This window comes from Python bivittatus, unplaced genomic scaffold, assembly GCF_059951505.1.
Source record: "Python bivittatus isolate LINGU-HERP-01145 unplaced genomic scaffold, Pbiv_v1 ctg000840_np1212, whole genome shotgun sequence".
Classification (NCBI taxonomy): domain Eukaryota; kingdom Metazoa; phylum Chordata; class Lepidosauria; order Squamata; family Pythonidae; genus Python; species Python bivittatus.
Genome location: NW_028277113.1, coordinates 32697852 through 32720778, shown reverse-complemented (window position 1 = coordinate 32720778; position 22927 = coordinate 32697852). Strand labels below are relative to the sequence as shown.

The 22927-nt window shown below is 37.8% G+C and overlaps 1 protein-coding gene across 1 annotated transcript in view; it reads right to left on the bottom strand.

Moving 5' to 3' along the window:
- LAMA1 (laminin subunit alpha 1) overlaps positions 1-14932 on the bottom strand; it is a 110425-nt gene extending 95493 nt beyond the window's left edge. Inside the window, exons 1-2 of the mRNA XM_025164264.2 lie at positions 14854-14932; positions 232-402 (exon numbers count right to left, since the gene is read on the bottom strand). Of these exons, the coding sequence (XP_025020032.2) occupies positions 232-402; positions 14854-14932 (250 nt within the window). The remainder of the gene's footprint in view (positions 1-231; positions 403-14853) is intronic.
- Positions 14933-22927: the final 7995 nt, after the last annotated feature.

The window sequence follows — 22927 nt, the reverse complement described above, 5'->3', positions numbered from 1 at the left end:
AATGAGCTAACATTCAGAAGCAACTAAAGTAGATACCTCCTTAATTCACCCAAGTATAAGAAGGAGAAGGTGGTACAGCACAATCAGACTTGCAAAATTCTATTATTATAGCCAATCTCAATAAAAGTCATTTTAGCCTTCCTGTGGGATTGCTTTCCTGGTCTGGTCTACCTAATGGGGCTGACAATGACTCCCAAAACCTCTAGAAAAAGTATAATGCAATAAACTTGCCTTTGGTATTTGCACTACTGTGATCACAAATTCGGCACTGTGCATTGCGTAGGGGTCGACCTGGAACATGTTCCACAAGTTTACAAAACATTTCAGGGCCTTTTTCACCACATGTAGCATTAGTGCTGATATGAGCATTACTAGCGAGGTTTAGAATGGCAGGAAATAAACCTGGAAGAGATAAGACATGAACCTTTATTACTTTTTCAGACAGTCTTTATCAAATCTGCTTTTGCTTAGGTAATGTCTTATGTGTCAAGAGCATCATGCTCTAAATGTACTACATTAACAAATAATTGCTTTGCTATATAGGAGAATCATTATCTGAAGAATAGTCCTCTGAAGTTCAAGGAAGGGTGTTTTTCTCCATCATGGAGCAGTTTAATAAATGTTTCTGCCAATAACTAATTTGATAATATATGGGAAACATAAATTGCTATGCATTACAAAAAAATAGTTCTTAACCACACTTCCAATTCAGGCTAGCACAATAAACTTGTACCAGATTTATTCAGTGAAACAGTAACATTTAAGGAACTTTAATCTCTAAGCTTTACTTAGAGGGTACTTTAAAACAAAACAAAAATAGTACTAAAAATCATTTTAAATCTAGAACTGTATTATTGAGCATTTTTTTGAGGAAAGTCCCATGGAGCTGTTATAAGAATAGCAATACATCTCATGTAGATTTCTCATACCTTGTTGGATATTTGAGTAGATATATTTAAAGCCTAGTTAGAAGTTACATCTTGGGTTGTTGTTGTTGTTGTTGTTGTTTTTTTACTCTTAAGTAAGAATAATGGACTCAATTTGGTCCAGGATTGTGGTGTGAGGGACAGGATTTTAGCTGTTTATCTCCCACAGCAGTCCCAAGTGGTAGTAAAGTCCTCATGCCCTCCATTTACATTGTAAGTGATCAATACAATCAAGTAAATTACTTTTATGCAATATAAATGATAGATGCACGGAACATTACAACCCTAACTCCAAAATAATAATAAATAATAAACAGTATAGATCATTGACATTCTAGTAGCTGTACATAGAAAGATTAATGAGAAAGAACTAAAAGATAGGAAAATACAAAGATTTTCACATAGAGATTGACCAATAGGGAAAAAGAGTGGTGGTTTTAATAGCAGTTAGTACCCTTGGTGCCACATCAAAAGATCTGGAAAAGCACTTGGACACAATAGGAATGGATAGAATCTCAGTTCATTAATTACAAAAAGTTGCATTACTTGAAACAGCACATATATTACTTCCAATAGTTAAATGTATCAAATCCACAGACTATGATGATGATGATGATGATGATGATGATGATGATGATATCTACAACTTTAAAGAGGCATACAATATGGTTTGCACTCAATGAACACAACCTGCAAGGAATACCACAAGCTCTACCCTACAGGTTGACTGGGTTCACATATCACATTAAGCCAATTTAACTATGATTTGAAAAATAATGTCTGGGTTCACAAATGCACGAAATCATATGTTAAGTGCATTTAACAAACAACAATGGCCAGCTAACACTATACAGTAAACCAGATGTGTTCACAAACACTAAGAACTCAATGACAGCATCAAACCTTGCATGGCTTGTTGAGGTTTGCATGTCAAAAATGCAACTTCCATTGGCCCAATTGTGGGAATGTGGGAGTATGGGAAGTGCTGTAGAGGTTCATAATGTGTGCAATGGATGCCTTCAGTCTTACAAAGGCTCCCATTTTACTCCCTGAAATCTTCCACATAAGCCAGAATAAATGTGATTATTTGTCAAAATATGGCATGCTATTTTTACCGCGACAGACTAATAAGGCTGCTCCCCAGGAAACTGCAAATAAATTGATTTACTTTATAATTTTGGCACTAGCAATTTCCTGGGCCTTCTTTTTTCCTTTAAATCTTGTTAGTTGAAAGAGGACTAATGAGATAACAATGCCAATCAATGCTTAGGAAAGTAAACAAACGAGGCAGTACTAATTTAAACAAGCAAAGTGTGAGGAATTGGGGGTGGGGGTGTTCTTTCAAAACCTTTACCTAGCATAACAATGTGATGTTCATTTTGTGCTTTTTTACCCAACTGTGCATTCATTCTTCTAACAGCCAGATATGTTCCCCCAGTTTTTTTTTTTTTTTAATGATAAGGAAGTACAAGACTATCTGACCTTGGGACAAAGTTGTACCTTGAACATAAAAACCCATTTTAAATATAGTATATGAAAATAAATCTCACTGAAGTCGGTGTAATTTGAATATACATAATACTACATCAAAAAGCACAATTCACTGCTCTTAATACACCATATTAAATATTACTGAGGAATAATTCCATTTATAACATTGCTCAAAAATTGTCAGTTATAAATTGACTAATAAGTCTTCCATTTTAACATTTAAACTTCATTTGGCAATCTTCTCTTTTACACCTGGGAGAGTTCACCTGACATTTACAGTTACATACAGTACTGAATTTTTAAAAGCTTACCTAATTAAGCTGGGAGAAAGCAGAACAGATTTTGAACACCACAGTACTCAAACAGAACTGTTAATCACCAGTATGTGTATATTTTCTTTGGGAACAAATATTCTGGATATCCTTTACTTAAGACAGATCCTAACACTCTTACCATGAAATTTTCAATCGGTGGGTTGGGGAGGCAGAAATTTTCCCCAAGTATGAATAACATTTGAATGATAATTTTTCAGTGGGAAGATTTATTATTTAACAAGTTGGATAAAAGTACTCAGTCTTTTTCTGCCATCTTATTTAACAAGGGCAAATTAATCTGTTCATTTAAGTATTGCCCTTAAGTTTCCACTTATTCTCCAAGTAAATAAAGGATATTACATCTGTGTTTACACAGTGTACGAAGGCAATAATATAGTTTGTCACAATCAGAAAAATACTGTTTTGACCATAGATGTCTATTGGTAGCAGCAACTGACAAAACACACATCACCCTTACATACTTGCATGTGATCTCAGATGTCAGTACTCAAGGAAGGAGCTTCCATGTTAACACCACAACACATATTTTGTCATTTTGGCATCACTATGGATAGGAATGGGCGCTTATATTTTTGACCAGATGTTGTAATAACAAAAAAGGTACAATATATATGAAACACAATCCCATGATTCATAGTATATCCTATCAACCTGAAATGACAAGTTGACTAATTTTATAGCTTAGAAAATTGGTCCATAAACTGACAGATTGTGAATATTGCAAAGCAGTTAACTTCTATACACACATAGACACAAGCTGTTCCATACTGCCAAATTTTAAATATAAATCCTAATTGTAAATGGTATTTTAAAGGTGCTTTTAAAGGCCTACCAATTTTTTTAAAAAATGGATTTTCATTGGATTAGGGCTATCAACTATGATCTACATCTTGACAAAATAGCAAAGGCATTTGTCCCTCACATAAAAATTGTGACATTGTGTATAAATTCCTTTGCATTACCTCCCACATTGCCTTTATCATTGTCTTCTATTACAGCCTCATCTATGTATTTCCACGTTTCACGTTAGATCATAAACCACCCACTCAGCAATGAAGGACTAACACGGGAATAAATGCTACAGAACTACAGATGCCCAACATAATTTCTGCTGTAGTCAAAAAGAAGACAGCTGATAGAAAAAGAACTTTGTTTCCTCCATCCCCTGCATCACCATGCTTCCAAGCTTCTGCTACAGAAGTTTGGGAACCTTTTGGAACATGTAATATGTTTGGTATTGTAGGAGAAGGGAAAATTGGCAAAAATCATCACTGTGCTGATGCCCTGCTTGTGTGGTACTCTCACTGAAGAGAACAAAAATCTGAAATCACAGAATTTTAGTTAAATGTAGGCTGCCATGACCTTACAAGAACAGATGCCAATTTTGCCAACTGAAAATATTTATTTATTTAGTTTGTATGTCACTATAATCACCAAGGTAATTCTAGGCACCTTGAAGGTATAGATATTATCCATAAGTGAGACTTGCAACAAAATCTTACAACAGCAAGTGTTTGTTTTGAGGTTTCCATACATCCAGACATATTTGCTTTCAAGCTTACCACTCCATTGCCGCTCCTTTGAGGAAGTGTGTTCACTGAGCATTTGTTAGCCCTGCTTCCAAAAGGGTTGAGTTGTACTTCTGCAAATTTTGACATTGTCCAGAAGCTAGTAATGAAAAATCAAATACCACATTTTCCTGCCACAGAACAGTTCTACATTATTAATACTGCAACTTTGCTTAGAATACCTGACTTCAATAGGAAAAAAATTATAACCAATTAAAGTATAGCTTATTCAAAAAGTATAAATATACTTTCCTCCTCAGTAGCAAATATCATCTATATCACCATACAGATGTCCTGTTAATAAATAAGTCCTTAGATTTTTCTCACATCAAAGAGATAACAAATGCACTTTTCCACTTTTAATTTTGAAAAAGGATATACATTTTATAATGTATATAAAGATTAATAGTTTTGGGGAAACTGCCAAAACATAAATTTGTTTCAACTTGTACAAAAAAGTCCCCCAAAGGAGTTATTTACAAGAAAAATAAATAAAACACAACTGTAGATGCATAATAGTTGTATGAAATCTTAAATATTAAGACTGATTTCTAATTATTGAGATAGTGTTCAAAATTATAAAAATATCCTGTAGATTTGAATATTGTACTTTATTAGATTACATTTCTTAATTTTTTTACATACAGCACTAGGAAAATGTGATGATTTTTCTGCAACATAGTTCTAGGAAATTTTTATTCTCAGCAGTATGTATGTATGTATGTATATATATATGGTATGGATAAAGATGGATTTTAACACATTTGAACTGAAGAGAGACAATTAAAGTATTTTTGTTTTCTCTGCAAAAGAATTCTAAAAGATAAAGCCCCTATCTTGCAAGGCATTTTGCAATACTTTGGGCAACATTTTGAAGCAATTAATTCCCAAGAGGAAGCAATAAAACAATCTTGCTTGAATATTTCAGAGTCTACAGTAATCTCATTAAAGCTCACAATCCTCTAAACTCTTTTAAGTTATTGACCACCGAAACCTCACAGATAATATGTCTTATCAGTTTGGCACCACTATACCCTACTGACAGTAAAAAAGAAAAACTCTCCTTTCAAGAAGATAAAAACTGATGTATACAGTACAGAAAAATCCCCAAAAGATTGGGGGAGCTACAGTTTACGGTAAAAATTATTGGAGGAAAAACAAGATCTTTATTTCAGGGTAATATCTGCTAAGGACCTAATTCCGTGAGACTCACAAAATAATAAACTTACAAAATACTGTATCTTCAGAGACTAAACCCATTTCTAGACATACAACTTTCATTTAGTGGCATTCTGCAAAAAAACATTATTCAAAACTGTTTACTATTAAATTACTAAAACAGATATTTTAACTACTAACAAAAGCTGAAATGAATTGATATCTATCTACATTAGATAAATAAGCAAAATAATTATTTGTAATAAACTTTGGTTTCAAAAGTTCGTTGGAATTTTATATCTTCTAGGATTTTATATCTCCCCAAAATACTACCATAAAAGAAAGAGAATATGAAGTTTACATCTTCAAAATATTCCCTGCAATACTAATACCAAACTTCAGTTTTCAGTGGCAATATGAGAATTTTATAAATGTTATAGAATAACTTACCATTAAATATTTTTAAGAATTTTCAGAATTTTATTTGTAAAAAATGATCATTAAGTAACGTCATAATATAGCATGTTTCTCTAACCTACATAGTATTTCTTTGTCCTGTCTGAAAGATATCAGCAAGGAGCGCCCCAAGGACAGCAGCTGTTGAGCCTTGTTAAACAACAACAACAAAAAGGGAACTTTCAGAAGAATCCTTCCTTCTGTTTAAGTCCTGTAAAATATCTACAATTAATCAGCATAGGCTGATAATTTTTCAGGACACAGAAGACATTATCTGCAGGACATAGGCAAAAGTATTTATTGCTTACTAATCTTAATCTTTATCCTGTTCAGAACAGCTTCACAAGATTTTTATGTGTCATGCATAGTTATGTTGTGGCAGAATAAATACTGCATTACTCTAATTGGAGTTGGAAATAATAACTTTCTCTTATTCTGTATACAATGCAAGTCCATCAGATTAGTATGCAACTAATTAGAAAGAGGAGTAGGGCTATTCATAACAGTTTTTCATCTACTTGGGGCAAAATAGGTCAAAACATTCTCCATTCCAATTTGGGGCCTGTACCTACTCTATTCTGGATGTGGCTTGCCATAGTATAGCACCAAGAGGGAATGGAGGGATAGGAGAAATGGTGACTAACTGGGTCAGTGATCAGTTAGTCTTTTCTTAAAAGAAATTCTTGTTGTCCTTGGAGAGGCCGATCACAATATCGGGGTGGAGGAGGGAACTGTAACAAACACTTGGGGGTTGCGAAGGATTTCCTGTACAGTAGCTCTTATCCACTTTTATCCTGGGCAGTTATGTGATTATTTTGTTAGCTGTGATAACTTGCTGATTTGCCTAGAGACAGATTTATTTTATAGAAAAGTCCAGTGAAATCCTCCACTATACTTTTGACTCATCAATCAACTTCACTGCACTCAGGAAAAGTAATCATCCTTTTTTTATAATGTTATCACATTCTGATGAAAAACAACTCTAGACTATGAGAGAACAGTGTTTCATTTTTTGCTCCAGGTCCAGGCATCAGTGGAGCTGGAATCATTATGACCCAGATCATACGAGTCCATTTCTAGAGCCCTAGATCACCCCAGATTAGACCCCCAAACCAAATCAAGTTGCCATTGTACACCTCTATTCTATAAAAATTACTAAAAAATAATTAAGAAAAGCTTAACTTTTAGCAAAAACCAAAAAAAAAGATTGGGTTAATATTGGAATCATAATTAATTTACATTCCAGTGATTGCACTACTAATTTACAACTCCAAATACACTGCTGGATGGAGTTAAAGAGTTGTCATCAGATACATCTGAAAGGTGGTACATTGAAGAAGGCTGAATCAGAATCCAGTGAGGATACTTTTAAATCAATCTCAACACTAGTGTTTCTCAACCTTGGCAGCTTTCAGAGGTGTGGACTTCAACTCCCAGAATTTCCCAGCCAGCTGGGGAATTCTGGGAGTTGAAGTCCACACCTCTGAAAGCTGCCAAGGTTGAGAAACACTGCTCTACACTCTATAAATATTAGGCTGAGCTGTTTTTGTGTAATGTCAGTTTGTTGTTAAAGCCACTAAATATCCATATACACATCCTACAGAGAAGAAACTGTAAATTTTTCACAGCTCACAGGCCACTCTGGGGATCTGCCTGTATATCAGCAATAAGCCAGGCCACAGTTAACTGTGCAAAGCTACCCCATATTCTCTTATACATACTCACACGCATATGAAGATGCTCCTCTTGGAATCACATTTCCCTTTCAGGTATCCTACTTTTTTGCACACAAAATAATCTTCACTTTTTAAACCTACCACACTCATTACTTCATAATTCAAGAAATTTTTATTAGACTACAGTTATGTCAAAATAGTTTTGAAGTAATTTATTCAGATCAGTTAACTAAGGGTAGAAAGCATGTTGGCTCCTAGGTTATCTATCTAGCAGTAAACCATAATTTCTTGTTCTATCCAAGCTAATCCAGAAAATTATGTATTTCTTTTCAAAATGTTAACAGTTGCATTCTCAGAAGGTCTAAGATTTTACAAAAAAATCAAATGGTTTGGGGAATTAAAAATAATCAAAATTTTATAAAGTTCTTCATAAAACAATTGGGCGAAGATGTGATCTGAGGACAACTAGTAATAGCTATTTTGTTGCTCTGCTCATCATTTATGTGGAAGCTGTGCTTCTCACATCCTGCTATGTCTGCCATGCTTCATTCATTCATTCATTCATTCATTCATTCATTCATTCACATTTGTCATTGCCCATCTCCCTAGAAGCGACTCTGGGCAATTTATAGTAAAGGAATAAATACTAATTAAAATACAATAAAACAATAGACCTACAAGTAATAAATAATAAATATCTTCCAAGATTGATGGTAAGATTATTAGGCTTGGGGAGCATCCTCATGGTGCCAGCCACTCCATGGGTTACATGTTGTGTTTTACAGTGGAAGAGAGGTGAGATACAAAATCATTAGAGACACAAAAAGGAAGAAAGAGGGTCAACATACTTCGCTGTTACAGATGCAGGGGACTGATTTTCATTCATGGATGAATTAAGATTTCTACCAGATGCTTGCCAGTTTATTCATGAAATAGTAAAGAGATTCATGGCAAAGAAAGTGGGCAGATATGTAATTGATATAAAGGCCATGAAATTTTTACATCAAAAGTGTTAGTGAGCACAGTCAATCCTTTATTGCCATCAGTGACCAGAATTCCACTTTAAAACAGGTAGACATTAAAATTTACAAAGTAAAAGAAGAAAAAATAAACAATCACTAAATAGTCAATATGATAGGTTGCAAAATCCACTGCAACCAATCATATTGATTATTTAATTATTGTTTGTTACTTTATTTTGTAAAATTTAATTTTTTAAAGTGGAATTCTGGTCACTAACAGCAGTAAAGGATTGACTGACTTGTTGAGCCCACTGAAAATGCATTTGCCAGTTAGAATCAAAAGGAACTGTATGCTTCAATATATGCTCACAATCTGTTGACGAGTTACCGACTGCACAATTGGCATTTTTACCAAGGCAGTTGCATTCTTAAATTTTATAGCTATTTCGTTTCCTGTTGACAGGATATATGCACTCACTTAATGAAAATAAGGAAATGCTGAAGAAACCATTTCATCAAGGATATTTTCAATAGCATTTAAATATATTAATTTTTACAGACACCAGCAACTGGTTTACAAACACCAGCAACAGGTTCCATGATACAGTAGAAATGATTAAACAGCTTTCAAAGCAATGCAAGAAATCGGGTTCTGTTCATTTTATTATATTTAAAATGGAGTTCTTTCAACTTCCAGCTGTGTTTATTTTTGTTATCTAGCCATTTGAACTTTCTCCCCATTTTAGGGACTGCTGATGGATTAGCATCTTCAAACCATCATCATCATCATCATCATAATCATCATCATCATCATCACAACAGCTATGTATGCAAAACTGTTAACTCCTAAAGGATTTATATAGGTAAGCAATTCCAATAATTGGCTCACATACTTATCTCTGATCTAAAATAATAAAAAGTAGAGTATTCTGCCGAAATCGTTAAAGTTATGATGATGCTGGTAGTGGTAACAACGTTGGTGAAAGGGCTTTTCCAGAAACAAAAGATCCTGATATTTTAAACTTTTTAATTTATCTGTTAGGTTTATATCCTGTCTTTCCTACAAGAACTCAAGGTGAAATATGATCCTTGCCCATTTTATTCCTAGAGCAGCCACCCTGTCCAGCCAGGTTGGACTGAGAGTGAGTGACTGGCCTAAAATCGCCCAGGGAGTTTCCATGGGTAAGGGTATTTGTATCTGGTTCTCCCTAGTCCTAGTCAGCACCTTAGCCACTTCACCACACTTTTACTAAAATGTCTCTGACCTGAAATCCTCTAGTGATGTGGGACTATAATTTCCATAAATTCTCAACCAGTGTGTCATACACATTGAGGACACCAAGTTTTACTGATATGTTTGGTTTGATATGTGCTCAGAAGTACTGTACTTCTCTTCCTGTCTTCTTTCTCCCCCTTCACTAATTTCAACATGCACTTTCCTTAGAAAAGCCGAATAGGTTTACTTCGCCAATTGAAATGAATGAGATACCTGCATATCTCAGAATATGTATCCAGACTATGTGAACATCTGTCATATCTTGATAAGAATTTATGCCACTATATATGTCCATAACTCTATTCTACTTCTTTCTCAATTCACTAATATAATAATGTTGCAATTTTATTCAGATACAATAATTAGCACTACTTGTGCTAATATCATACTCACTGTCTAAAAGGTACAGGAAGTCCTTGGGTTACGACCATTTGTTCAGTGACCATTCAAAGTTATGACAGCACTGAACAAGGGGGACTTATGACTAGTCCTCGGAGTTCCGGCCATCGGAGCATCGCCACGTCACATGTTTGTGATCCGGGCACTTGGTGCCCAGCTCACGATTACAATATTGCAGCGAGCTGTGGTCACATGATCGTGATTTCTGATGTTCCCTGCCGGCTTCCCACAAGCAAAGTCAGTAGGGAAGCTGGCAGGAAGTCAGAAGTTACTCCTACTCCCAATGCTTTTTTGCCCGCCCGCTCTCCATAGCACCTGTCTGCGACACCCCCCCACACACACACCTGCCCACACTTCAGAGTGCCTGCCTGCAGCACCTCCCCACCCCTCCACAGCACCCACGCACCCACCCATGGCACCCCCCCCACCTGCCTTGGGCTCTCAGCCAGAGTTCTCATCTGCTGGCCAGGGACTTCTGCCTCTTCCTGCTTAATGACCTGTGCAGTCCTGGGGTTACAATGGCAACCAGGACTGTTGGGATTGCCATCAGTAAGCAATGCGGACATGTGACATTGTGCTTACAACCGCATCGCTTAGGAACCGAAATTCTGGTCCCAACTGCCATTATAACTACCTGTAATGTGATTGTCACTTTCATTCAGTAAAACTTCTGTATTTTTAAAAGACCTTATAAAAAATTGCTTTTCAGTAGGTCTGTCTAGAGCCAGAAATGTAACTGCAAGGTGCTTTAGATATTGACAATAAATTCGTACATCCCATCATACCACAATGTGATTTGTTTAGCATGTAAATCCACCATGCTTTATGTATTCTTACTGCATGAACCAGGCTATTATGGTTTTTCAGCAAACCATACCTTAAACATGGCTTACTGATAGGTTCACCCAGCCAATATGAAAAGAACAAAGCATTTTACGTCCTTTTTATTCCTTGGTATTGTCCGAATTGTAATACAAAGAGCTCTCCTTGTAGAACAGGATGATACATGTATTTTTAACGCAGGGACAACAATTCCAACCGCTCATGCAGAACTGGCAGAAATGAATTTGTTCCTATGGAATACTGCCACTTCCGCTTCATAGTCTTTTGCCCAAGACCTTATCATTTCAGAAGCAAATCATAGAGGTCTACCCTTATGCAAAACTGTAAAATGCTTATAAATCACTTTTTCATCTGTTCAGGAGAGGAATAAATTGTTCTCAACCTGCTGAGCAAGTAACTCTAAACATAATTAACTATAAAAGGTATTGCAGAGTTATTCCATTTTTTGCACATTTTCTCTGAAAAGAAAATTACAGAAAATTTGGTGGAAAAATAAAGAAAGGAGATATAGTTCCTTGTAAAAAATAATGGGATGAGGTACAGCATTTCCAGTATGGCCATAATACGTGGTATTATGGTAACAATTCTGTACATAAAGAAAAGTCTTGTCTTGCAGCATCTAGCAGAGAGAAAAGCAAGTCCTAGGTAAATAAACCACATCATGCAACATACAGTATGTTCTTTTTAGCATTATGCTTTTTTCATCACTGCACGTTACAAGAAATCCAGTCTAAGCATAACAAATAAAGTAGACTCCAGATAGTATCTATTATGCAAAGTTATTTTTGCTGTATCAAAATTATATTTAAAATTGTTTTTCTACTAGGAAATGTCAATACAGTATATTGATTCCTTGTGATTGAAATTATCACATCCATTTGCCCATCTTTAACAATGAGTTTTTCTCAGACAAGTAAAGAGCATTTCTCTGAATATATAGAAAGCTTCTATAACAGCAAATATGTAATAAAATCTGGATTATCACAATGTATATCTCACATACACATGTCCACAAGCTGTTGCTCTACAGATGTGATGAGAGTAAAACTTATGCAATCCCCAAATAATAAATTCTGGGATTTGGAATTCCTACACTTCTGGAAAACAAGAGGTTAGAGAAAGGCAGTGTGCATAGACTAGTCCAGAGCCCCCAACTACTAAAGGTTTCTTGGGATTTCATGCTTCCACCATGAACTGTATCAGTCTTTTCCAACCCCCCTGCCCTACAAATGTACTATAGTATCCTTCTATAACATTGAGGATAGGAATTGTAGTCCATCACATCTAGAAAGCACTAGAAAGCCTGCTAATCATTACTTTGTCATAATGTACCAATATGCAGCAATCAGTCCAGTGATCTAAAATTCAAAGAAAATGTTATCCTACTCATGAGATAATCTGTCAATGGCAAAACTGGTCCATAGGTTACTTCAGAGAACTTTCTTGCAGACTTAATTGGTCACAGAAATAGTTTACTCATAACAAAAAGTTCCAGAGTGGGAACACACCTTCTGAAAATGGGCACTCTCATTTAAGGAAATAATTGTCTATGTCAAGAGGCATAGAATCACAGGGCCGGAAGGCAGGGCTAGTTAGGCCATCAAATCTAACCTTCTGCATAGTTTAGCAATCCAAGTTAAAGCAACCCAGACTGATGGCTGCTCCTCTGCATGAAAATATCCCCTGAAGAGAGCAAGCCACCTCTTCGAATAGCTGCTAATACTGTTAAGACTTCTCCAGTTCTTCCATCTCTCTTCATAAAGCTTAGTTCAGTGGTTCTTAAAATGGGGGTATTTGCCCAGGGGGTAATTTGGGCATCTCCTGGGCCTAATGGAGCAATTTGTAATTGCTTGTTTGTGAGCTGAGGATCCAGTTTAGGACTGCCACTGCTGAGATGCATAAAACTACAGTCTTTTCTGGGGGGGGAGGGGGTACTAACATTATTTGAGACCAGGAAAAGACGTACAGTAATTGAATCAAATAGTTTAAGAACCACTGGCTTAATTTCTAACCCCTTGATGATCTTCATTGATGTTCTCTTAACCTGTTCCAATTTCTCTGAAACTTCTTAAAATAATTCCTAATTACAAAATTATGCTTCTGTTGACTGACTTTTAAGTAGCCGTATACTATTATACTGCTGTTTGCCATATAGATATAGATTATCGGCAGAATTAAGACATGATTTCTTCTACCAAAGAATTTTAAAAAACCAGCTTTTGGCATTATTAATATGTTTATAAAGCAATATGTGTTTTCAGTCTGAATACAAATTTATTCTCTTTACAATCAGTATCCTGACTCAGGAATAGAGATCCAGCAGAAAGTTGTACTTCAGAATGCATGAATGTAATCTTTACAATTTACAGTCCGCTTAGAATATATTTTTTCATCTACAGCAGCTCTGCAAGAATGTCACATTTTTAAAAGTTTCTAGTCCTCATGGTAGAATACAGACACATATTCCAAAGCTTTGTTTCTCTCATTCATCAGAACCAACAGTACTGTATACCATCACCATTACCTGTTCTGAATGACTGTTTACACGCTTGTTTCAGTTGCAGAAAAGCAGTTTGATGAAATGTAACCCACCCCTGGGTGGTTCATGGGCCTGACTAGCTTAGGATGCAGTAGCCCCTTCCCAGCCTGCAGGCAAATCCCAAATTTCATTTTGCTAAAGGCAAAAGCTCAGGGAAAAAAAAATAGAAGGGACTGGGAGAACCAGAAGCCTTCAGAGTTGCAATGGCTCTAGAGCCCCTAGCCGTTTTCATGTCTGACTCAGCCAATCTTGAAAGAAAAGAGCAACTGAAGGCTGGAAGGGGAACACTGTCAGTCTGGCTATTTGTCTTTGTTGAGAGGCAAGGTACCAGCCTTGGGGGCAATTCTACTGAGCCCCCAAGAAGACCAACAACATTTCCAAACGTTTTAAAAATAACATTTATCCAATACTTGATATTAAAAATAGGAAGGGAGGGAGGGATAGATTTTTGCTTCATTTCAAAAGAACGCCGCCAAACCCACTTTTAAGCAAATGGGCGGGCGCTTCAACTCAACTAGCAAAAGGCGACTAGAACACTCTTCCCTCAAGATGAAAGAGCGGAGAAGAGCGGAAAGGAGAGGAGTGGAAGAGAGTTGTAAATTGCAAACAGGACGGCTGACAAAACAGGAGGGCGGGCGGGAGCTGGAAAAGCCACGCCGGTGGGGAAAAGCGAATTGAGGCGAGGGATCAGGGCTGCGCTCAGGGCATAGAAGGATCTTTCCTGTACTCAAGAAACATCGTGATAAATCACTGCGGTCTCCAGCCCCTTTTGGCATCTTACGCTGCCTTTGTGTCTGTCTCCTTCAGTCGAGGCCGAAGACTAACTTTTAGCACGTGCTACCGGCGGAGCACCAACTCCGGGAGCTCTTCCGCCCTCCCCGCCTGAGCTTAAAAGCGCGCGGAGTAACCGAAGATGTTTCTCCGCCGCCGGACCATCCCGCCCCCGCTGGCACTGAGCTCCCTCCCCGAAGCTCCGGCTGCGCGCCCCTCGCCCCGCTCGGCTTGGGAACCAGGCATGCGGGTGTCCAACGCAACGGCCGGGGGGACGGAGGGAAGGACTCCCGCTCTCGGACTGCAGCCTTCAAGACACGGACCCCATCCTCGCGTGCTTTCCACGACGATTCGTTCACGGGCAACGCTCAGCCGCCGCCACCCTGGGCACGGCAACTGCGGCCCGGGTTAAACCCTCGGGACCCCTGCGCCTCAGCGGAATTGAGTGCTCACCTCGAAGCTGGCCCTCCGCCCCGCCGAGGAGCAGCAGAGCCGGGAGTACCAGCTGCCAGGAGCACTTGCGGGCGCCCATTCCCCCGTGGCTTGGCTGAGGCAGCACGGAGCGGCTCCACAGGTGGAGGGCGGGAAGTCTCAGGCTCCGCGACGCCCTTTGTTGCCGCTTTCTACACCGCAGCGAAGCAGCCGTCCGGCTCCGCCGCGCCCGCCCCTTCTTGTCACCCGTCCTTATCTCTGCCGCCCTCTGCAGTACGTGAGCCTTCCAGGCCTGGTAAGCCGCGGGTCCGGCGGAAACCATTCCCCCAAGCGTGGGGTTCTTCCCTCGGACTTGGGCGCTCGAAGGTGTAATCGAGGTCTCCTCCGGGAACCTCCAAGTGGAAGTGTGTGTAGCCCTGTTCAGAGACGTCAGCGACAATCTTCTGGATACCTGAGACCCCTCCCGGAGACGATGCTATTTCTCAACCGCCACATCACCACCCTTGCTGGTGGTTCGCTCCAGCAGTAGCTGTGACCCTGAAACGGGGATGGGGTTTAATAATGCGGGAGGAAAACATTCCTGAGGCGTTCAGAACGATTTTAAGCCGCTTCTCCAGGAAACAGGAACGATTGCTAGAGTAAAGGCAGCTGATTCAGCTTCGAGGGTCATCTCTGAAAAGAAAGAATGTGACTCGTTTTCCATATAAAACGCCCCAGCTTGGGATATTCAGTGGTACAGAGGACAGCCCTGTGCTAACTTTAGATGATCTTTTCCATTGCCCAAGGACAGAAGATTTTGTAAATATACTGAGAAATCAGAGTTAAAGGAGAAAAATATCCATACTTCTCTTGATTATGTCATTACCTGCAATTAATCATTTTGTTTTAAAACAATTTCCTCACTTTCTTTTAGAAAAAATAGTCTTATGTCATTGCGAAAGCAGGTATGTGATTATAATTTGTTAAAGAGGAAAAGTGCTGTGAAAATGCAGCTATAAATTGCAATAATTTTTGTCCATAATTTTGTTATAATATGTAATTTTGTTCATACACAAACAAGGCAAAGGAAAATTCTACCCAAAGAAAAATAGCAGTGTCAAACCTATTTAGACATCATAAAATAAAGCATACATAAAACCAGAAATATAGTGTGCTTCTCTACCCTTGCTCTCAAACCTGGACTAAGCTAGATTCTCAAGGACCAAGCGCACACAGAATTTTACTGGTCATGTCACTAAATACAGCACCTTGATGGTGTCCAGTGTGCTTTTCAGCAGATGTTTATTCCATTAGGCTGGATTAACCTAATACTGTAGGCTCTATGTGGCTTCCTTTAAGAACAGTTTGGAAACTTCAATTTGTATAAAACACACCCACTCAAGATGGGTCATCTATTAGCTAACCAGCTGAACTTAGAACATTTTAGCATGCAGGGCTGTGAGAACTCAGTCTGTGTTCAGAGGGTTGTATGAATTCAGAAAACTGGATTCTACAAACGAGTGTTAAACCTACTATGGGCAATCATATTAAAGCCCTACCTATTGGATTCCTTGTAATAACAGACTGATTTTAATCCTATTGTTTTTATTGTTCTTACCATTGTTTTCTTACATTATGTGGTTTAGTTGTATACAGTCTTGGAAATATTTATTCTAAAGACAGGTTATACATTTCCTAATATATACATGTAAATGAATAGAAGAAAATGATGGCTAAATAAAAGGTGATGCTAGTACCAATTAATCACTAATAACATTTGACCAAATACATTTTCCCAATGTATGAAGTCTGTCCAACAATATATAGATGAAGTAGTTGGGAATCAGTATAACCAACCCCAGAAAATATAAGAGCATATCATTTTTATGTATGGAACAAAAGGCTGTAATTAAGTATATTATTTGGAGTTTGTGCATGTCAAAAAGCTGCTCCTCTACTCATTCCAGCAGCTTAAGTTTCAGTTCTGGCACGAAAGAGGAAAGCAAAACATCCGCAGCAGAAAAAGTCAACAGATTTCTAGAAACAGCATGTCAGTGGGAAGAGTCTTCTCTGTAGAAACACGAAGCCAGATGGGGAGCAAAGAACAAAACCGTTTGCATGTCTTTGGAACACAGTCAAACCTTGCACTTTTTTAAAATTGTAAATTGATCTTAAGCATTTCTATACACTACATCACCTTGGCAGATAGCAAGACCTTGTGAATCTTTTGGGCTCAGAGAGGTAAACAGGTTAGGAGTTAGATGGGGGAAAATCTCCAGGAAATTCCTGGGGTATAGGCTAGATGGAAAAGTAGGGAAAAAACGTCCCCAAAGACGACTATTCAAAGCGCTTCCATACTGTTGCCAAGAAAACGACACGGGTATGGCTGTGCACACCCCAGGAGTCAAGTTCAACTCAAGGGCATTTTTTGCCTTTTCACTGTTCCCAAGCCAATGAAAGGTTGGAAAGAAATTATAAAAAGAGACTCAGTACTCTGCCCGTCTGTCTACCCGTCAGCAGGATAACTACTGTATCTGAAACAGAACCAGACCAAATTTGATGTGCAGGCAGAATTAGACAAAAATTAAGACCACATTTGAAAATGGGCTGAATCAGTGCAGGGGCTGCAGAGAAAAATATTCCAGAAAAATGGATCCCAATGGATCCCACTGGGAAAGGCAGTTGGGCAGCAGCTCAGATGTTGTGATTTGTTCCTTTATAAGCTTCCTCTGCCCATTCCCACTTTCCGCCTCCCTATTGCTCAGACACACAAGAGAAAGACAACAAGAAGGGAGAGATGCAATGTGTTACTTTATTACTTAAAAATAGGCACGTCCTATGGCCATTGCTGGAAAAGGGGTTGGAAAAGCCATTTTCTGCATGCTTTCTCTACTTTGTTTTCTATCCAGCCCAAAGTAATGTGGGAAATATATCATCTAAAGATGGACCAAATTTGGTGTAAAAGGATAGGATGGCAAAAGAAAGATTGAGTCTGAAAATGGACTGGATCAGGCTGGGGTCTGCAGAGAAAACAATTTCCAGAAAACAGTCCTCTAGGGCAGTGTTTCTCAACCTTAGCAATTTTAAGATGAGTGGACTTCAACACCCAGAATTCCCCAGCCAACATCCTGAATTCTGGGAGTTGAAGTCCAGACATCTTAAAATTGCCAAGGTTGAGAAACATTGCTCTAGGGCATTGCTAGCATTTTAGAATGTTGCTGCTCTTACACTGTAAGACCCCTAAATTCCTGGTCATGTGACTCAGAGTGGAGCTATAATTAAGGGATTTGAAAGAGTTCTATGAGATACATTTTGCATGCCTTCCCTACCTTCTTATATTAATCCATTACCAAAGGCTATTCCAGGGTGGTGTTCATAATATTGTAAAAATAAAGAAAGGAGGTAAAGAAAGGGTGAGGTAAGCTATTTTCTTCTAGAGCCCCTTGATCCTGGCACCTACTGGCCAGACACTGAGGCTCTCAGATTAGAGCCAACCATAGTGTTATGCCAGAATGTGATTTGCAGCAACTCTCTACTGTGTCCTCACCAAAAATTGAGCAATATCACAATTAGGAAATAGTGGAGACAGTCACTGACATCCATGGAGGAGAGAAGTGAGAAACTCTTTGAAGTCTTTAGATTCCATCCTCTTAAGGTCAAAAGTGATAATAATGTCAAAAATTATCCCAAGAGGATTATATTTTGCATTCCAGGAGATCAAAGCAGTTCACATGCATTATTTTAGTAACGAGATAACACACAAAAACTTAATGTTAGTGGTTGGATAAAACCTAAAAATTAATCCATACTAGACATATATATTCATGCATATATATTGAAACAGCAGGTCAACAATTGGATACAGTATTGTCTTTTGAAGCTACTTTGCTGCTTCCTGACATTCAGGGGCAGAAATGTCAAAAGGGTGTCTTCTTTCAATGCTAACTGGTGAAACTTGAGGGAGGGGAGGTTGTGTCACCAATGCCTTCATAACTTTCCACTTAGGTCATTGCCATATGCTTTACTTAAGGCTATGCTTGAAGAAATATTGAAAGCCATATTAGTGCAAACTACCCAGAGTTTATTTTAAGAAAGTTGCAAAGCCCCCTTACAAATCTTAGTTCCATTTCAGTGGCTGCCAAGTCAAGGAGATCAAAGCATCATCTGTTGGATAAGTTCATGATTACCTCTTACCTCTTCTGGGTACTCTGCCATCCTTTTGACATGTCATCTGCCTGAAACAATGTTATTGGGGCTACTTAGTGGGAATTATAAGTATGTCACTTGATTCTCCAAATTACAGTGCTTTTTCTTTTTACAATGCACAGATTTCTTTTTTGACTTTTCTTTCTCAGATGTATATTTGTTGTACTGAAAAGACAAAATGTATTCATGCTAGAAACAGACTTGCCACTACAAAAAAATCCTTCCTGTAACATTTCATTGTATTCCTCCATATTCCATTATCACCACTCAAATAAGAACAAAGAACAAACCAAGCTAAATATTTTAAGGGAAGGAGAGGAATATAACTTAAGACTATCATTTCTGGCAGTCGCCCTATAACATTTATAAATAGTCCTGCACTGAGCAAATCTTGAAGCACAGGGAAATAAAGAGACCAAGCCGCAAATGAATTGATTTAGGAAAAGCTCAGTTTATGATAATATTTGACAACCTGGCATGTTGCTATGTTGATTTAAAAAAAACTTGCAAATGCTTTCAGCATAAACTGATAGTTGGATAAGAGGCATTTACTAATTACTGAAGATTGTGTTTCTGTGTAAACAAGAGCTGTTGATTAGAGGCATGATGCTGAGAATGAGAAATATGTGGAATCACAACCTAATTAGTTATCTCAAGAGATAAGCTCCCTATCTAGTCTTTATCATCACAGTCTGTGTTTAGACAAGAGAAGAACTTTTCAGGTTCATTTGTGTTGCTATCGCTGACTCAGCTTCAGCTGTTCAGTTACCAGGAAAATATTCTTGCATCCTTGATCTTCTGTGTAGCTACTCTATTCCTCTGATAAAGCCTTCTTAATTAATGCTGCTAGAGATTGAAGTAATGAAAATCAACCTTCCTATTAAAATGCCTTTCCTATATATCATGTTGGGTACTGAATTCCATGAGTATTCACTAACAAAACCCCCCAAAACAATGTAGTTTCCTAGACTTAAACATCCCATTTGCTTAAAATCCTTTGAAACCTATAGTTTAATCAGAACAGAAGAATTACTGAAAGTGCTGTGGATAATTATCCTCCTTGTGTGTAAATAACCTCAAGCCAGTAGTGACGCATCTCAACTAACACCAAGCTGGAGGTGGACCAATACTTATTAGTTAATACTTACTAGTGGTCTTACTAATGCAGCCTTACTAAAGTCTCTTTCATATTATGTAATTAGTATTGGTGTCTGCATGAAGGATGGGAAGGCAGATGTTGAACCATACTTTATTAGGTCATGACACAAATCATGATTTTGCAAGCACTTACATCAGGGGTGGAGCTTACATTGTGATGTCATAGCAGATGTTTTGATGAAATCTCAGCTGACTGTGGATGCTCTTGATAACCAGCTGTTAGACAGAATAATGGCTTCTGACTTATGGAACTCATTGCCAAAGGATTTACACTTTTATAATAGCCAGCATACATTTAGAAGGCCAGTCCCTTATGGCAATACTTATTTGTTTTTTATGAACATTGGTTTTATATCTTTATCCTTAGTTCACAGTATTTTATTATTTTTTACAGTTTTACTGTTTGTGCTTTAAAATGCAATAAGCTACTTGGAATGAACTTTGGTTAATGTGTTTACTTTGCATAATTACTAGTGAGAGGTCTATTTCTCCAACAGTATAAATTAATGTGATGTGTTAAAACAATTTAAGCTAGCTGTATAAAATCCAAAACCTATAATTTCTATTTATAATCTCCACCGCTATTTTAACCTCCTGAAAATTCAGTGTGAAAAGGTTATTAAAAGTTGGAAGATGTGAAAAATATCTAGTTTAATTATTAGTTATGAAGAATGACATGGAACAGAACTGATACTTAATCGAGAAAATCTGTAAATATAATAATGGAGCATCTGATTTAAGGCTGGCTGTACGGCCTATTTGGAGTAGAACTGATGTGCTACTCCTAAAACATCCGTTTCAAATTTGAGGCTTGCTCCATGACCCTGCACTTCTTCTGAATGTAAAGATGGCATTTGTAAAAAAGCTTCAGCTAGTATGACATTCAGTGGCTATCTCCAAGTGCCTAAATCATCCTATTCGGGGCTCTTTTTGTTTAAAAAAAATACTTTGGAAGCTATTTAAAAGGTGTAAAATACTGTCAGGGTGTTGATTCAAACTAGGTGTTCAGAATGTATTGCAACTATTTGTTGCATGCACACTGGAATTTGTTTCCAGGCACAGGTCAAGATACCAGTTTTAACCTTTTAATCTCTTGGGAATGTCAAGGATTCCTTCCTTCTCCATTCAACATCTTGCTCCAGCTTTCACTAATGTATAGTTAATATACTGGTGTCGGCTTTCATGGCCAATATCTGTTGGGCAGTGTTGGGGTTCAGGGTTTAGTGGCCTCTGAAGATGCCAGCCACAATTGCCAGTGAAACATCAGAAAGTCTGTTGTCTAGACCATGGTCACTAAACCCTGAAGTGCCCAATGTACAGTTAGTTTCTAAGAGTGGGATCTTTGTAATAGTTCCTTCTGCTTCATAGGATACTTACCTGAAGCCCTGCCCATTTTTCTTGGCTAAAACAGGTAGAAAACTTGTTGCCCTAAGTCACCCTTTTGTGGCCCATATAATCCCTTCTAACCATAAGAGTGAAATATGAAGACCCCATTTCTCAACATTCCCCAGCCTGCTCATTAACCCCACACCCAGCCACATGGGATAAGGCTGGGGAATGTTTCACACCATTCATCCCTCCAAAAGTTAAATGTGGACCTCAATCACCAAAGGTTACCTATCCCTCAGCTAAAATATGGCTTTCACAAAAGATGTTAACTTTTTCTTGTTTCCTTAAATTGCTATTTCTTCATTAGTGACATTCTGGAATTGTTTATTTTTTGTAATTTTCTAAGACATGCATTGTATTCATATAATGCATGAACTTCTTGTGGTGTAAGTCACTTTCATTTCTGTGGAGAACAAAGGTGACAGGGTAATTGCCTAAATAAATAAATCAATGGGGCAGAGAAATTTCAGAACTCCTGTCTAGTTCTTGTTTTGTAACTAGTCATAAATCAGTGAGATTATTTGTTATCTTATTCCCCTGTCACTAGATTTATTTTGATGACTTTGGTGGGGGTTCATACCTTATTGAGTCTAGGCTTAATTTCAAATAAGCATGCAGAGAATCAGTTTGCATGCATACCTAGGGAAGAACTAGTCAGAATGAATGAAGACAGCTTTTCAAGTAAAACTTTTTAGCATGATTCAGAAGGACAGAAAAATGAAATAAGGAAAACAGGTAGGAGCATGGTTAGTTAAAAAAAAACAAAGATATGCAGAAGAATGCTCATTTAAGCTTACTTTTTAGCAACCAAGAAAACATTTTGACAGGAAGTTTAAAGAACTAATCATAGAAGGTTATTATGTACATCCAGGTATGTCTATTCAGAAGCGAGCTCAACCAGATCAGGGTTAGAATAAATTTACTCCCAGTCAGTATGTACTGTTAGTGTGCTGCATAAATCAAGATTACACAATAGGGCTATGTAGATTTTTGAAGGGCTGCCTTTTCAGCATAGCTTCATGTTCTGTTTGAGTTCTGAGCAAAGCACCCTTTCTAATCTGTAGAGCTGCCCTGCCACTTAGTTTCATAAAAACGGCTTCATCACATGCACAGAAACCACCAGCAAAGAATCAGGCAAAGTGCCTCAGCAAGTCCTTCTCTGCACTGTGCCTCCAGGAGTTGATGGACCTCACCAAGTAGCATTGCCTCCAATAGTACACCTCTATTATCTAACATTAATACAAAATAAATTTAGTCAACTGAGAAGATATGGCATTGCTTTTATATGAATCTACTTGTTAGCCTACTGACATAGTTGTCAATACATGTGGCTTATTGTATCCCAGAAACATTTAAAAATAAG